Raw genomic sequence first — 18,934 nt, forward strand, 5'->3', positions numbered from 1 at the left:
GGGGGGGGGGGGCCCCCCCCCCCCCCCCTTTCCGCCGGCCATGTAACGTTATTATAACGTTCTTATAACCAGGGGCGAATGCAGAGATTTTTTGAAGGCGGAGGGGGGGGGGGCACAATATATAATTATCTAGGCCTAATTATCATCGTAAGTTCGTCAATCGGTTACCATACATTTTTTTAACTTATGTTTTGTTTTCTTTCTACTAAGTAACAACATAGGCTACTTAAAAGCAAATAAAATGAATACTATTATTACTAAACTAAATTTCAATTAATAGGTATTTATAGGTTATTTTCTAGTTTGTTGCATTCCTAGTACCATTTTACTCTTTTATCGAGCGGTTTTTATTTTTGTTTTGTTATCGATCGTACGCTTCCTACTACATAACAAATACAGCAAATAAAATGAATACTAAAAATTTGGTATTTCTCTTAGTACGGTATTATTTTTTGATAATGTTATTATTTATAAAAATCAAACTTTTTATCAGGAAAACCAGCCAACTCGTTATTTAAATTACTGAAACATTAGTTTATTAACAATTATTTTTATTAGTATTAAAGTTTATTATTGTTACTATATTACTGTATCACTTGGTGCTATTTTTCTTTTTTTTACAGAAACAACGCAAATGTTACAAGTTGACAGGTTTGAGATACGTTTTTTTTTTTTGTTTGTTGCGATATATATATTGATATAATTTTTATAAGTCAGGCTCCAGAGGAAAACAAAAATTTGATGTGTTGTAGAACTGATTTTTTTTTAGACAGAAAAAAGCAGTTTGATCAAAAACTGAGCAATGGTGAATGAGATACATATATTTAAATATTTAAAAACTGGGGGAACTGATTTTTTTTAGACAGAAAAAAGCAGTTTGATCAAAAACTGAGCAATGGTGAATGAGATACATATATTTAAATATTTAAAAACTGGGGGGAAAAGCAGTTACGCCCCTTTTTCCCCTAGTATTTAAATATTCAAAAATTTGTATCTTGTTCACCGTTCCCCAGTTTTTCGTCAAACAATTTTTTTCTGTCTTAGAAAAATCAGTTCTACAACATGAAATGTACCTATTAATATATATATATATATATATATATATATATATAAAACAAAATAGGCTATATAACAATTTTGTAGTGCAAATAAATAAAAAATAAATGAGTTTCACAACACAGTGAAGTGTACTACATAAACGGTTTCTACTATATTAATAACTTTATTTGAAACGAAACTTTTAAAACAGCGGCACACGCTCTTGCGGTGCGTTCGTAAAAGCGACATACAAACCATACAATACAAAACTTTAAAAAATTGCACAATAATTGAGACCTGGTGAGGGTCCATGGGCGTGGGCCCTGGTGCTCCGACAATCTGAGCACTTTTAGGTGTTTTAAATCGATTTCAGGGAGTGTTTGTTGACAATGGGTACGAAATATACCATAAAAACATTTAAGCAACGTACAATTTGAGTTTCAATGTAGGCCTACATTAGGCCTATGTTTAATTAGCACCCGAACTATGTAGGGTATTGACAAACTGCGAGGCATGCGATTCATGCAAGCTGTCTACCCTCGTGACCACTACGTTAACTACAATTCATGCAGGCAGGACGAAGTATAATTGCAGTATTGTACCAAAAGTGTGAGGCACCTTGGCTTAAAACATGCTAAAAATATTTTAATATAAATTATGATGTTTATATGACCTCGAGTAATACTAAAATCAAACCATTTCCTTCCATCAAAAAGTGACTTAATTCAACCCGGCCCGGTCATATCCCTGGAAGAGTCTAAATAGGAGTCACTGGCTCGCACTTTGGCAACTCTACGTAACAAAATTTGGCCCTTCACATAAAATAATTAAGAACCAGCTATATACATGGTCATGATGTGTGATGTCATCATGACCATATTTTTTTCAAATAAAATTTGATAGTCTGGATAGGGCTTTAGTATTTATTCCATCTCATTAATATGTAAACATTTAATTTATTGTTTTCACAAACTTTACATAAAATATCTAGTCTACTTTCAGGTTCATAACTGTTGTTCTGTCTGTTGTGACAAAAAAGATGTATTGTATCTTACATAGCACCCAAAATATTTATGACATCTGTTGGAAAATTCTTATAAGTAATCTGCTCAGTAATATATATTCTATTATATAATTATATACAGTAATTATATAAAATTACAAATTGCAGTTCAATTCAATATATTTTGTCACAGAATTAGAATTTAATTGATTAGCATTAATAATAAAATATAAATATAAAAACTATGAAAGTGGTTGTTATGTACAAAATATTATAGCCAAAATTTACATGTCAACATATAATTTTGCATAAATCATCATACAAAAAGTGTGAAAGAATTCACATTTGTTCATATATTATTACACAATGAATATTATCATATTGGGAGCACCCATTTATTGCAGCTTCAGGTACAGTACTTAAGAACAAATTCAGTAAAGGGGTGGCACCGGATTTCCCCTGACAGATGGTCCAACTTCAGGCCTGTATCCAGGACTGCCATTGGGGTAGGTGGTGTATGGGTGTTGCCTCTATGGCAAATTTAATGCCCCAAATACAAGTATTGCTATTTAAATTTCTATTTAATCATTATAACAGACAATAACAAATGTTATATTCAGTATGTTCTCAACTGTCTTAAAAATGTGGATCTTTCCCAATTGGGTAGGGCAATAGTGAGGCGAATCCATCCTACTCCCTAAATACTGTATGGGCCTGCAGCTCAGCCCCACCATGGTTCATTTTTGTCTGACAGACTTTACTGTGAATCTCCAACGACCTGGCCTGGGACCAGCCAGTCCACCTGCTGACACCACTGATGCAAATAAATATTCATTCTTTTCCTTTTATGCAGACACATCCGAGTGCACAATCCACCACCAGGAGTTTTTGTCATCCATGAGTGTTGGTAAGTTTATCAATGGTCAATGGTTGGATATTTATATAGCGCCTTCCACAGAACACCGTCTCAAGGAGCTTTTTAAGCCACAAGAAACAAAGACAAAAGAACGCAAAGGGGGTGGGGAGGAGTGCGCACCCCCTATTTTGAGATAGCATCGCCATCACTACCATGTACACGCAGGTACCTAGGCGTCAGTTTGCTGGGCTCCGGAAGCTTACACCAAGGATAAGTCTATGGCTCCCCTACCGTGCACTGCTAAGTTGGCGGCACTACCTCAAGTAAGGAGGTGCGACTTTTCAGGGGAACTACAGAACAACTTAACTACAGAAATTTAACTACAGAGATCACATCTCACTCTTCAGTTGGGAGCTGCTTGTCTATCAACCGTACAACATCATGACGTTCAATGGCCACCAGACACTCCTTAAGATCCCCAACTGACCAACCTTTCTCAGACCACCCATTCAGAACACACATGGTAGGGCTAACTTTCATGGACAGGTAATTGATATAGCGATCATAGCCAAGTTTCGAAGCTAGACCACGCCAATCATTGGAGAGTGGGTGCAACGGGTCGAGGAGGACGCAGATCTCTGTCATCAGGTCAAACGGCAGGATAGGTGATGAGATTTCCTTGAATACTCCGCTTAGTGACCGCAGGAAAACGGGCACCTTGTGCTTTACCTGAGCAGCAGGAGATTTTGGCGTTTCTGAAATAAACAATCAATGTCTTCAGGTCATTCAAACATTTATGTAACACCATCATTGTTTTCAATATGTATGATAATATAAACACTGACAAAAATGTTTTTACGAAATAGTATTAGTAATTATTCAAATGCATTTAGAAGTAATTATGAGAAGAAACATAAAACAAAATCTGAAGATGACAAAAATACAAATGGAACCACCATTTAGTGTGCCATGGATTGGGAATTGTAAACTACTAGGCATGCCACGTAACACAAGTACAATTTTTACGCACTACACCTAGGAGGCAGAAGTTTAGAAAAATATTTTAATACTTATTAATAACAATAAACAAAAACAATATTTCTTAGTAGGAGTAGAAGTTGACGGTTGTACAATAGTACCTTGCATTGCTCCGGATTCCCCAAACAAGCGTTGGAACCGTTTCGTCTTCATCCGCAGATGGTTCCCACAAGGAACACACTTTGCTTTGAGGCATTTCTTCAGCTCATGGAAGTGATTCTTCTCCCTGTCGCAAGCACTACACAAGATGCAGAAGCCAAAGTCAATGCGTTTCATCCAGGTATGTCCGAGGTTTAGCAGGTTATTCTCCAAGAGTGCTAGCAACTGTAATTATAAAGTGCTCAATTTTAGGAAAAAAAATAATTGTGACAAAAACATTCTCAAACAAAATATGGGAATGATCTGGTTTTTTAAAATAAATTTACAGTAATTCACAAATAAAATCTTTATCAGCTTTAATCCACTATTACTGAATATAAAGGAATAAAATAAATAAGCAATTCAGATAAATATACAGCCGTAGAGGACATATATTTTGAAGATTTTGATGTCCAGGAGGCTTAACATTTAAGATGATAAAATACTAACCACTTTGCAAACATCTGAGCAAGGCTCAACATCCTCTTCCTCTTCCTCTTCATCATCACTGCCAACAGATTTAGCCCGCACAATGGCTACCTACAGACCACAAAAATATTTGTATATTTTAAAATTAAAATACCAATTCGTTTTTTCAGTGTTCCATTTTTTCAGAACCAGTAAATTTGCTAAAGCTTTTGACACTGACTTGTGGTTGAATATTTATGAAACCACTTTTTTTTATTGCATCCGTTCTGCTGTTTTTCATCCTAAACCGTTAAGAGCAATCATAACAATAGGTAGATTATAATGATAATTTACCAATACATATGCAGCTAATTTTTATTTGAGAAAAATAATACAAATGGGTGATGTTATGAATGCTAATTGCCATTGTGATCACCATATGGTTGGGATATCCTTAGAAAGTGATTAAGTTCCTTGTTCGGATTCCTCCTGGCCAGCATTTTGTGGTTCTTTGATTCATCTCTAACTGGTCAAGGAAGTCAAGCCACATGTGTCGGATCAGTCTCTCTTCCAGGAGTCCTTCTTCATCAAGTCTTGCCCATGAACTTCTGAATTTGGCCCACTTAAATACAAAGAAAAATTCTTATATTCTATTCTAAAATATATAAAATTCTAAAATTACTCTCACAAATATAATTATATAATAATATTATTATATAATTATTAAAAGAAAATTGAAAGGAATTGTCCTACTTGCTCTGACGGATCCTTGACTGTGATCACTCTCCTAAAGATACATATTAACCAATGAGGATTCAGGATGATGATGTCATTGAGAGCACTGCCTGGTGTATGGCGTTCACCATAGTAGATGATGTTTCCCAGGTCATGGTAGAAATGCAACATGGTGAACAGTTGAATTTTTTTGATGACACCACACTTTGCAGCTAGTTCTTTCACCTATTATTTACAAATTAAAGCAATTATGAAATATTTGTGTATACACTACATCAGTTCCAACTACATATCCTCATAAAAATGAATTTTATTCACAAGAGTTTGCAAAAATATAAAATAAATTTCTTAAATTTAACAAAATTGCACCACACTCTCAAATAATTAAGGTTTCTAAAAACAGCAGATCAACCATCAAACAATTATAAAATGTAACCACCTCCTATGGTAACTTGGTGTAACATAACAACCACCTGTGGTAACCAATGTGTAACGTAACATCGAGTTGTGGTAACCAATATGAACAGAAGCAAAGGTGTAACATAACAACCACCTGTGTTAACGATGGAATAAAATACCAACCACCTGTGGTATCCAAGGAATAAAATACCAACCACCTCTGGCAACCAAGTTGTACCATAACCACCTGTGGTAACCGAGGTGAAACATAACAACTTGTGGTAACCAAAATGTAACTTAACCACCTGTGGTATCCAATATCTGAGTACCCTAACAACTGCTGTGGCAATTAATGGGTAACATAAGAATCGTCTTCAAAATAAAGAGTAAACCACCAGCCTTAGCCAAGTAGTGAAACATTTACCTAGCAAACAACCTACTGCTACTTGCCTCTGTGAAGTTGATTGAGTGCGTTTGTTTGTTGCGCAACTGCTCAACCTCATGCAAGAAGTCCAGCCACTTAATGGGGATTCTCTCCCCCATGTAGTGCTCTAACTTCGCAACCATGGTGATGTGGTCCCTCAAGTGAACAATAGCTTGATCCAGGGGTGACCTGAGGCTGTTGTCAATTGCGTAGTACTTGCTCACTACATGGCCCTCGTATGGTGTCCCTCTTAAAGCCTTCTTAATAACTGCAAACTTCTCTTCTGCCTGTCAATCAAATAGAATACAGAAGAAAAAAAAATTAATACACAATACTCAAACAAATCAATAGTACTTGTATATTTGAATAAGTAAATACTCACTAGCGCCTGTCTCTCTTCCGCATTTCCTGGTAAGCTTTCTCTGTGTGTGCCAGCAATGAACACTGGTGGTGAGAACTGCTCCTGGGTTGCCACCGATGGGTTTTCGGTGGTATTTGAGTAGATCGACCGCAACCAGAAAATTATAAAATCCAAGTTGCTCATATGATGTTCCGAAAATGAAACCTATAGAAATAATAATTTTAAAACCCTTTTTTATAATTAACATTATTGGAAAAGTTGGTTCTATTCCTTTATTTTTTCGTTCTTTAACTACTCATTTATACTCGCATTCAATAACCTCAGGTCCATCAATAATAATGTCTTATGAAATTTCTTTGACTTGTTTTGTTAAAATTTGAATATTGTACATAATGAATAGTAGCAGCCCTTGATGGCTTATAATAGCAAAATCCCAATTAAATTTAAATTGAAGATTAAAAAAAAAACCTTTCCACCCTCTCGCTTATATATCTGTACTTTAGCAGGTGCGTGGAGGTCATGACAAAGATTGAAGCAAATGATGTAGAGAGCACGAGATACCAAGAACACCTGAAACAATAAAATACATACACTTTTATCGTGTCATTTTATATGTGTCTGGATAATTACAATAGAGCTGGTCTAATATATATTTGAATAACTTAAAAAATAAATAAAATTTATCCTGATAATACCAAAACATACTAATGCGCATGAACACATTGTTTTATTATTAGTATTAGATTACAAATGGAAATCTTTAATGCTCTTAATGCTAACCAAAACAAAAAACAAATACAAATTTAAATAATCTATCTCTTCTTGCTAAAGTTTGAAATTGTTTGATTTTCTGGCAACCATACCTGGTGAGTGATATAGTAGAGATCCTGTCCAGCAAAATCCCAGATACTCAGAATCAAGTCATCAAGTGTCTCCTCTAACCCTTCATTTTCTTCTCGCCTTTCCTGATCTTGGAGAATCTGTAAGACAATTTGAACGACCTCTTCCGGAACATCAGGTGTTGTTGGTGAAGTTAAATCATCTATTGATGAAGTACTCTTTAGAACATCTACTTCACCGTCTGAAGCTGGCACATCTGTCAAGTTAAAAAAAAATGAAAAAAAAAAAGGAATGAAATAATGTTAACCACTATTATTTAATGTCCAACATATATTTAGGTACATATCTGTACAATATTCGTCAGCCCTATCCACATCTCTATCTATACATCTATACACTCTATCATACATCTGTCTGCATTTCTGTATTCAGACAATACTTTTTCATAATATGATAAAAGTTTGCTGCAAAAACATAAATTAAAGTTTATTAATACCTTCAGATGCTGTCATTTGGTCATGTGACTGCACAGGTGCATCAGGTGATGTGTTTGTTGACTTGGTAACATCCGGTAATTCTACACTTTCAAATGTCTTGATTTCATCTTTCACTGATAGCTGTATGGTATAAAGATATTTTATTTACAAACATAGAAATCCTATCCTTTTTATCGTTATTAAAAAAGCACATAAAATACATACTGAATCATGCAAACTTTTTAAGATAAATGTCTGTACTTAAAGCCAGGCATGCAATGCGCACATGGTTGTCGGCTGATGCGATTCCATTGACAATGAAATCCAACAAAGCGATAGATTGTTTTCAATCCACTCACCAATTATCAACAAGCGATGTTGTGTCATAAAGAATTTAAAGGCAGCCTAGATGGATTTGGTTGTCAAAGGTCATATGATGCAGTTTGTGACTGGCTTTATACAAGCAAAACATTGTGGCTGTTGAAAGTGCAGTTCAATGTTCTTGCAAATGACATCATAATTTGTATTTTTTGAACATTAACCTTTCTCACTATCACTTTAAATATCCTCATTTTTTTTTTTTATGCATTTAGGTCACTGTATAAGTTTTAACAAATAATTATGTAAAAGCACAAGGAAGGGAAATAAGTATGGTATGTTAACAATGCAACGTTCAAGGGCTGGCATCTTGAAGTCCTGTTCTAGTCACTAAATTAACATTATTATAGTCGTCTCACCACTAAAAATACTAATTATATCACTCATAAAATCGTTTATAGTGTGTCATACAATGATATATCTCCACAGACATACAAACCTGAGATTCTGGTTGTTTTTCATTTTTCTTCTGCAGAAGCTTTACTGCAACCTGTTCTGCAACAGCTCTCAGATACTGCTGCCTTGCTTCACTTATTGTCCCTTTGAATAAAAAAAAAATGTTTCAGTCAGATTTAATTCAAGGTTATCACAGTTAATACTATTAAAATGAACCATCCATGGTCAACCTACTTGATTTCTTATTCTTTTATGTGGAACAAGCAATATTTAAAAGCTACAATAACATTGCTCAATTTAAATAAACCAGGTGTATTGATTTAGATACCTTCAGGTGATTTCGGTTGTGGTTTCCAGTTAGTGGTATGCTTAACACTGAGTGTGCATGACAATGACGCTTCAATTCCATCTGTAACTTCTTCAGTAGCATCAAATCTGAGCAAAAATAAATCAAATATTAATCAATTTTTTTAATAATCTTTCCAAAATAATTATATTTGGAGACTTAGGAAGCAGGTGATCTCTGTTTATGCAAGTACTTTCAACAGGCTATCCAAAATATATTTCAAACAAACCTAGTGTACCATAAACCAAAGTGAAAACTTACTTTTGTTCTGTGAGGGCTTTGGTGAGACTGGTTTTACCAACACGTTCTGGTCCAACAAGCATAAGGCGTGTTTGGTAGATGGGTTTGCTGCCCTCTTTTATTGCATCAATAAATGCATTATTAGCTTCGAGACCTCTTGCTAGCACTTCAAGTGGGACTTGACCTGTATTAATGATGAATGGATTGATTAGTATTATACCTATATCATAACAATGCTTACTATTTTTCCCTTTGATTGTGGTTTAAAACTTACTTGTTACTTGTTCCACTAGCTACCCTTATTTAGTTTAGAAAACACTTTGCTGTCATCCTGGTTCAAAAGGATACTGAAACTCATCATTAGAGAGGGGCTTCCCTGATCTGTTCAAGTCTTGCCTAGTGCAAGGCTATCACCATGAAACACACCAATGACAGACCATGAAAATCTTATATTTCCAGTGAGGTCTTTCTGGTGAATTGAGCAGTATTCTGGAAGACAATCCCCTAGTCTTTTGCTAAATAGCGTACTTACTTCCTTAACATGCGCATGAGACATTGCACAGGACTGATGGCTTAAACATCTCAATACCATACAATATTCATTTGAAAAACTGTGCCTTTGCATTCAAAGATGGGCATACCATGTGTTCATGTCATGCATAGAATATACATCTGTATACATTATTAAAGTTAATCTCTTGCAAACTTACCTCCTTTAACATCCACTACTCTGTCTCCGTAACGAATAATAAGCTCCTCTTTAAGCTTTAAAGCGTTGGACGGATATCTAGTATAAAAATACACCTCTTTAATGCTTTCCCGCTTAACCTTGTTCATGAAACGGTGTATGGCATTGAGCATGGTAAGTGCACATTGGTGCTGCCCGATTATTGTATATCGGTTGTAGATCAATGGTAGAACAAGTGATTTTAATCCAGCTTTTTCAGCTGTCATCAGACAGTCAATTGTACAGGTTTCAATCTGGAGACACTGTTGGGTGTAGTCTGTGGCTTCCTTGTCATTTCCTCGCACATGGTAGAGATGCTGAAATGGAAGCTTTTCTGCTGATGTTATAACCAGATTCATCTGGTGTTGCCTATGAGTTTCGAAGACTTTCTGGATTACGTCTGTTGGTAGAGCAGCTAAAAAAAAAACCAACAACAAAAAAACACTTTCCAAATCCAAATTTGAATGATTTTCAATGTACTTTTTGAATTGATTTTTATATTTTAATTGTTAAATTGTAAATGACACAATTTGGCCCCTGGCCACAATGTGTTAAATTTTTTTAATTTAATAAAGTAATACATATCTAAATAGATGAGTAAAGTTGAACCACTTTGTCAAAACTGCATTTGAATTACACAATTTTACATTAATTTAATTATCATCATCATTCATCATATATTGTTATTTGGTCATGGACATAAAAAAAAAAAACAATTTCTGATCTACTGACAATACTAGGGCTGTATCCAGGAATGTGATTGACATTGAGTGGGAATTTGTGCAGGAGTGTGCAAAAGTGGACCAGCTGTATATAACTTTTGCTTCTCTTTTTACTCCTACATGAAGAGGTGAACATCTATTAATCAACTTTGATTAAATTTATTCCTGTGTTTAAAAGTTTTAATGTAGGATAAACAATGGTGTACAGTAAATAGCTGAACACCACATAAATAATTCTGAGCAAAACTGATGTCTTGAGAGCACCCAAAATTGTTCTGAAGTGATTCTTACCTTCAACAAGAATTCTTGCAGTTAATCCAGAATTAGCAACTTTGAAGTTTGCCGAAGGATTCACAAGAATATCTGCAGGCTGTTTCTTTGGGTCACCGCTAGACACAATTAGGCGTGTTTGCGTTTCAGGATATGTGTATTCGCACATTAACTGAGTTGGCATTTGATATGATCCCACTGATTAAAAACCATTAAAAACAATTACAGGTATATTAAAATGTGATCCACATACAAATTTTATCAAATAAATTTTTGGTTGATTAATTGCTATTATATTATTTTAGTAAATATAAGCTTTAGTGATAAATATTCATTATCTTATAATCATCATGTTGATTTTTTTCAACAAGCTTTATCTTATTAAATGTTACAGTTAAATTCAACAAATGAAAATATTTTCCCCATTGCATGGATACAAAACATTCATTAATTTGCATTATAACACACCTCATTCTACATCAGTATAAGTTTAAACACAAACAACTTTTAAGACAGTCAACTTTAAAACAGTTCAGTTCAAATTTTGCAACATATATTTAATGAAAAAAACTTAGGTCTCTCTTTCTTCAGAATGGAATAGTTCATCTTCAGTTAATCAATGAAAACATTGGAGGGAGAGCTTACAATGGGGCAAAATGAATGGAACAAAAATTGCATGGATGGAACTAAATTTTTATGAGTGATGAAATGGTGTAAATAACCAATAACAAGTGATACAACATCCACCAATCAAATGACAAGGATCTATTTGGGGTGTCCTATAAAGTGGTCTAATGAAGTGAAGTCTCCCTTCCTTCAGAATGGAATAGTCCATATCCAGTTAAGCAATGAAAACATGGAGAGCTTACAATGGGACAAAATGAATGGAACAAAAAATGCATGGATGGATCTAAATTTTTATGAGTGATGAAATGGTGTAAATAACCAATAACAAGTGATACAACATGGAGTGGAGTTGAATAGCTTGGTGGTTAAGATGCTTGCCTTCCAATCCCAGGGTCATGGTTTCAATTCCTGTCAGTTGCAGGACTTTTTCTCACGACCAAAACAATTCCACTCCCTAAACCACATATTGAGATTTAGTTTGTGTAAAGCATCATGTGTGTATGTTTGTCTTGTGTGTCGTGGACTGTTGTAGGCCTATGTGTACTGGGCCCTCTGGGAGAAAAGTAATTTGTTACTGAAGAGGAAACCCAGTATAAATAACAAATAAATAAATAATCCACCAATCAAATGACAATGATCTATTTAGGGTGTCTTATAAAGTGGTCTAATGGAGTGGTGATTACTTTTTGGGGTATTATGTCATTTTTTGTATTTTCTATTATTCAGTATTCAGGCACAAAGTAGAGTTGTACACTCTAATGTATGAACATAATCTTTTTCTAATCCTACCTTTTCTTTCTTGGACTCCAGTTTCCAAAGGCTGCTGGAATTTCAATGCCTTTTGTTTGATCTGGTCAATAAATATCACTTCCTTTATACTTGAACTAACAGACATGTGTTGCAAATAATCAAGAACTGCTGAGACAATGATGTCTGCACAATTATCTGCAATAGTGGCACTTTTCCCAAGACCAAATTGCCAGAGAGAGCTGTACAAGAGGGGGATACTAATAGACACACAATTGAGAAGCTTCTCGCACTGTTGAAGTGAATGGATGATATTCTGTGTTAGGATGGACTGCCATTTCTTGTTATCTTCAATTCCTGGGATGCCAATGTGGAAGATATATTTGCATTTAAGATCTCCCCCATCAGTTGTTATGACTTTATTGTCCTGCCTTGAACTTCGCAAGACTGCTAATTTGTCAGAAAATTCATTCCTTGCCTGGTTTCCAGCTAAACACAAAGACAGACAAAATAGTATCAACATTAATTACAATTTCAAATCTGCAAATTCTGGCATTTCTTTAATGATACCCTAAAACCTCAAACAGAAGCCCTGAGCTTCATTTTATTTTAGGACTGTTGGAAGCGCTTCTTTTCGAGATGGGCTTCTTTTCAAGAATACTATTGCAAGAGAAAAGCTCAATTGATTTTGCCCATGAAACAGAAAATTGGGGAGAGTTCTGCTAGTTTTTCTTTCATACACAAACATACCCTCCTACTTTTTGGTCACAATTAAGTATTAACAAATATATATTTAAGGGATTGGGAAGGAGAACTGTTCTTCACACTCTGAAAGTTGGTAATTTGGAATATGGAATAGATAAGAGGACTTATGATGACCAAAGAGGTCTTAGGATAAACCTTGTTTGTAGTGTCAATGGTCAGATTTTTACCATTCCCTAGTGCACTGATTCCCACGCCAAAGTCGACCATGACAAAATCCTCATCAAATGTTGTCACAACTATTGCATCTGTGTTTTGATAGCAAATATCACCGCAAAGAACTGACAATGAAACATAGTAGTGTAGTTGGCATATTTGGTACCTTGTCGGTACTTTCGGCAATTCTGTCAAATCAAAATCAAATAAAATCATCAGACATTTATTTCATCATGTTACTGTACATACAAGTCGTAGATGAGGACCAACATAGAAGTTAAAGTAGTCTCCATTGGCTTTTTGACATAATTACAAAAGACAAAATACCATTTTGGCAGTTTTGGTTTGTATAAGAGGTACACGCTGAAAAGATTCAGGTTGATCTTTATTAACCTTTCAATACCAAACCTCTGAATTACTTTTAATAGCTGAAAAAATAATTTTAAAATTTTATTATGAAGATGTTTTTACCACAACAGCAAATACATACAGGGGCCTTCAAAGAGGTAAACACAAATTCAAAAGTCTCTTTATGGAGTCTACCTGTATCCTTGGTATTCTTGAATGTAACTTTCTTTGTTTTCTTCACTGTTACTGCAGACTTTTTCTTCCCTGGAGAAAAATAATCTTAAAATCAGTGGCGGATGATCAAAGTAAGCAAGGTATGCAGTGCATACCCTAGCACAAAAACATAATTAAAAATATACATATATCTTTTCACCATTTTATTTAGCATTTCTTAGCTACAATCTCCTACACTAACCTTAATTTTGAGTTGATTGCTACGAAATTGCTAAGTTAATATTGCTAGTTTTTAAATATTTGGCCTACTTTGGTAGGCCTATATTACTGGACAAGCCTTTTGCATTATACTCAATGCTGCTTAGAATTTCCGCATGACTAGTTTCCAATATCAGCCAATCGCATTTTTAATGAGTCAATGGAAGTGGGATCTACTTTTAAGCCGTTTTTTTGGAATTTTTTTTTCACGATTCTGCCGACAAACATGGAATTTTGTCTGTTTTAGAATAGAATGATGAAAATAATTCAAACTATTGATTTTTTTTTTATTCATTTTATGTATCTTCACCATTATCCATTAAAAAAAAAACAGCATCCCATAAGAATTTCTATCTTTTTTTACAGATTTATGAAAATAGGGATTTCCAATATGGCCAACCCAAGGTCACAATGCCACCTAATTAAAAATTCCAATTTCAATTTTTTCACATAGGCCAACCTTTTTCCCACCCCAACACATAAATACAATTTCAAAATAACCTCTTTTAGTCTTTTTTTTTGGCATTTATTTAAAAATAAGCTTCTTCCTAAAAAGGCCCAGCAGTGAAAGGGTTAAAATTAACGATTTGAAATGGGACTGTGTGTGCTTGACGAAAATCAAATATATTTGTTAATCACCTGTGCCTGAAAAGTGAGTGTGCTTGAAAAAGGGTAAAAAATTTAACCTTTTGGCTTTCCATACAATACCGATTGAGACACGGCTACGGAATGAGGAAGTACTGTACGTAAACATAATATAGATACAATTGGAATTTGAAGTTATGTTTTTGGGACACAAACTAAGAATCAAAAGCACTGCATCTTTACAAAATCTTTTCGTTTAATCTCGTTCAACAATCTTTCAAGCTGTTGAAATTGTGTCCACTAAATACTTTTTTTCTTATAATTTTGGAAAATTGTTAGTATTGAACACAAAAAGGTATACAATACTAATAATTTCTTTGGCGATAGAACTACTATTGGTTACTTCCTACATTATCAGAGGACATCTCCTTAAATACAAATACACTTTAAATTTACTGCATAAATAATACAACCAAAAAGCTTACCTTCATCACTATTCATTAAATCTTTGACAAAATCTTTAGCTATTGAACTAAACAATTTTTCTGCAATTTTGAAAAAAAAAAATCAATTTTATTCACACAGAAAAAAATATGATGGCCCATACATTCATGGCAATATCAATTTGCTCACAACATCAATTTGGTTCATGGCAATATAAACTTTTAACACGAACCGGATGTGACATAAATGACAAATAAAAAAACAATCGTGACCCCTTAGGTTGTTGCTAGGTAGGCCTACACGTACACTGTGTTTTGCAACCGGAAGGAAGTTGATTACTTGTTACTGTAACAACTGTAACAACTTCCAACAACTGGAAGTTTCAGTAGATACTTGTTCCTCGCTCGATACTCGCTACTGCTGAAGTTAGATACTTGTTCGACGTTCAACATATTCATCCCTGTGCGTGTTAAAGAGGGCGTTCATTAATCGTGTCACATGACCCCATTTAATGAATCAATGAATGTCTGGTCAACCCAGAAAAATACAACTTGGCCTAGCCCAAGCGGGGCAGTAACCCATTTTAAATAAATAAATATACTGCATTGTATGATTCATTATAACATAAGGTATAATACTTAAAGTGTCAAAAGCATTTTTAAACAGCTTAGGCCAAGTGCCCGATTGTCCCAATGAATCATTGAATGTCTGGACAATCCAGAAAAATACAACTTGCCCGGGCCCAAGCCAGGCAAGTGCCCTATTTAAATAAATATAAATATTGTATTATATTCATTTCATTTATCAAATAATTTTTTCAATACAATTCAATTTATTCCACTCAATTCATTCCATAAAATACAAAACATGAGTGGCGAGTACTAAAAAGCAAAGCTTAATACAAATTAGACCCGTTAAGCTAGAAAAAAAGGACTTGCCTACAATTTTTGTTAACCTTAGCAATGATGTTTTCATGTGACATTTCAAGATGTTGATAGTGAGGGCATTTTTTATGGTAGAGGGAAGAGAGTTCCACCTCACTGGGCCAGAGAAGAATATATTAGATTTTCTAAGACCAGTACGAGCAATAGGTAAATGAAAATGATTAGATTGTCTGGTAGAGTGCCTGTGGATTGGATTTGGCTATTTTTGGAGAAAGCAGTTAAGATTGCATTGGGGTAGATCTATGGTATACATGAAACATAAAAGTTACAGAAAAAAACTTAAGTGAAAAATGTCAAGTAATCCAAGATGTTTAAACTAAGGAGCTATATGAGCATGAAATTCAGTGCTACAGACAACACGGGTTGCTCGCTTTTGTATTAAATGTAAACAGTTTAGTTGGTCTGTGCACATAATTGTATATTAAAAAGGACAAATGACCTTTGAATGACCAAATGACGTTGCACAAGTATCTGACTTCAGCAGTAGCTAAAATCAAACGAGTAACAAGTATCTAATTTCCAGTTGGCAAATAATGTACGAGGAACAATTAACCAACTTCATTCAGGTTGCAAAACACAGTGCATGTGTAGGCCTACCTAGCAACAACCTGGGGTCACGATTGTTTTCTTATTTGTCATTTATGTCACATTCGGTTTGTGTTAAAAGTTTATATTGCTGTGAACCAAATTGATATTGTCGTGAGCAAATTGATATTGCCGTGAGCAAATTGATATTGCAGTGAGCAAATTGATATTGTTGTGAACGGTTTTTAAAAGTTTATATTGCCGTGAACCAAATTGATATTGTTGTGAACAAATTGATATTGCCATGAACTTATGGGCCACCGTAGAAAAAGAAACAAGTTTACTCAAAATTTGTAACTGAAAGATCCTTTAATGTATAGTACATAATATAAAGGATCTTAATATTTCAAGTTTAATATACATTTACTTTCATAATTTGGTGATGCTAGCCAATCACTGGGCCTTGTTATACTGCAATTCATATTTCAATAGCCTTAGCAGATTGAGGCTGAGGTAGACTGTCATGATTAAGAGTGGGGCTTGACTATTTTTATACTATTCTGTTAATAATTTTTTATTGTGCAACAGAAAGACTTACTTATATTGCTTCCTGTTTTACTTGATGTCTCAAACACTTTTGCATTTATACCTGTAGAAAATAATAAAATCAATAAAATATATACATTCAAATGGCATAAAATAATGTAATGATAAAAGACAAGCTCACAGTTTATTAAGGTTTTCTTTGCATATGAGCTGTCAATTTCACCATAAATGGTTATAGATAGGAAACAAGTGAATAATAATTATGCAATTAAGCAATCAATACGCCTGAAACCATAAAATAAATTAGCAAGTTATATGAGTTTAGATCATGTCTTAATGAAGGGATTTAAAGGTCAAAATACTTTAGCTAAATCTACATCTATAGATAATTTTTAAGATGATTTGATGAATATCAGTTTTCTAAGCAGTAAAATTTATACCTTCAAGTGACATAAAATAATGCAGCGAAGAAAGACAAGCTAATAGTTTATTTGGGTTTTCTTTGCATATGAGCTGTCAATTCCACTATTTACCAAGTTCCAAGTAATATATTTCAGACTTTCTTGTGTAAGGCTCTTCATAAACTGATTGCTAACTATGTGGTCGCTGTTGACGTTGTTGCTTAAAAGTTAATGTGAAGAAGTTGCAAATGTGTCTACTTACTATCGCCATAGTTTTTTGTTTCATGGTAATCAACTTCTTTATTCTTTTTACCATCTTCAACTAAATCTACTTTGGTACCACATAGATAAATTTTACATTTCTGAAATAAAATCACAATGTAATGTAGTAATGCTTTACACCAGAACGATCTAAAAAATAACAAGCACAAATTAAGTATAAATAACTGTGTTCCTTCTTTTTGTTGCAATAATCTGTAAGAATTCATAGAATCAATTATATTGTAGATTAAATTCATACTTAATTTTGTGTTTAAACTAATATAATTTTGTGTTGAGCCATATTTAATTTCTATTTGTGATACATTATTGTTTTAATGCTTGGTATTTAAAATGTGTGCTTAAATGTACGTGAATTATCAAAAGAAAACCTTTTCATTCTGTAGAAGTTCACCAGCCCAGAATTTTGCCTTCTCAAAACTTGTGGCCTCAGTTACATCTGTTAAATAAAATGATAAGCATACTAGTAGTAGTTCTGATAGCCTAGGGGGATGTAACACCAAAAAAATATCTATCAGCCAAAACACATGTAGGCAGAAAAATAGGAAAGCAGCAGCAATAGTAAAAAATAGCTGCAATTACAGATAATTTAAAAAAAAATGTTATTAATAAAGTATGCAATTGTTTTACTGACATATATATTATAAATAATTTAATTAAATGATGTTTATTATACAATTTTAACTAAACCAGTAATTGGATCCTTTCTCTTCTAGTAATCCCTAGTATTTCGTTTTCAGTATACCAGGTTACATATTTGTATTGTAGATATAATACTTTACCTTTACCAGGTAAAGTAAACATGACACCAACCTTTAAAACTCTATTTGGACTTACCATAACATAAAATGGCAGCTTTGGCCCCTCTGCAGTATGTCCTAATTAGAGCATCAAACCCGTCAACTCCAGCAGTGTCCTGTCCAAAATTAATTCAAAATTGCAATATGTATTCAATGATAATTCTGCTTCATTAACTATTTTATTTTGGCTTAAAGATAAAAGTTGCTAACAGTATGCGATTCTAAATTTATTTAGCTCATCACAATTCTTTAATAAGCCTCAGACTGGAGTGTGAATTCCTAGGCAACTTGTGTACTTTTCATATATTAGTGTTTTTTTCTGTTTGGCAAGATAAACAATATAATAATTATTTTTTACAATTATAGTTTTATTGTAATATAGGAAAGGAAACACATTTAATATTTAAAAGCTTTTATAATCATGAGCAATAAAATCTTAAATACCCAGGTTTCCTTGATAACTATTTACTACATTCAAAATTGTATCTTAATATTTCTTCATTAAAAAAACAATATATTATGACATTTCACATTCATTCATCC

At 33.8% G+C, this 18,934-nt stretch overlaps 2 protein-coding genes across 2 annotated transcripts; both read right to left on the reverse strand.

Moving 5' to 3' along the window:
* Window positions 1-1,202: 1,202 nt before the first annotated feature.
* Window positions 1,203-4,632, reverse strand: LOC117104356. Its single transcript, XM_033245181.1, has 3 exons — window positions 4,524-4,632; window positions 4,037-4,259; window positions 1,203-3,652 (listed from the first exon to the last, which is right to left on the reverse strand). The coding sequence occupies exons 2-3, from the start codon at window positions 4,209-4,211 to the stop codon at window positions 3,294-3,296; spliced, it is 534 nt and encodes a 177-aa protein (XP_033101072.1). The 5' UTR covers window positions 4,212-4,259; window positions 4,524-4,632; the 3' UTR covers window positions 1,203-3,293.
* LOC117104330 lies at window positions 4,503-18,928 on the reverse strand. The gene is made up of 23 exons (XM_033245147.1): window positions 18,923-18,928; window positions 18,429-18,507; window positions 17,963-18,030; window positions 17,575-17,674; window positions 16,964-17,014; window positions 14,938-14,997; window positions 13,631-13,699; window positions 13,102-13,275; window positions 12,212-12,658; window positions 10,817-10,993; window positions 9,787-10,218; window positions 9,098-9,260; window positions 8,819-8,925; window positions 8,534-8,634; window positions 7,737-7,857; window positions 7,264-7,496; window positions 6,869-6,970; window positions 6,422-6,604; window positions 6,066-6,326; window positions 5,235-5,441; window positions 5,009-5,103; window positions 4,723-4,783; window positions 4,503-4,613 (listed from the first exon to the last, which is right to left on the reverse strand). Exons 1-23 carry the CDS (start codon window positions 18,926-18,928, stop codon window positions 4,503-4,505), a joined length of 3,408 nt encoding a protein of 1,135 aa, XP_033101038.1.
* Between the last annotated feature and the right edge of the window lie 6 nt (window positions 18,929-18,934).

This window comes from Anneissia japonica, unplaced genomic scaffold (assembly GCF_011630105.1).
Source record: "Anneissia japonica isolate Jap-2015-1 unplaced genomic scaffold, ASM1163010v1 scaffold4536_len1192065_cov207, whole genome shotgun sequence".
In the NCBI taxonomy this organism is placed as follows: domain Eukaryota; kingdom Metazoa; phylum Echinodermata; class Crinoidea; order Comatulida; family Comatulidae; genus Anneissia; species Anneissia japonica.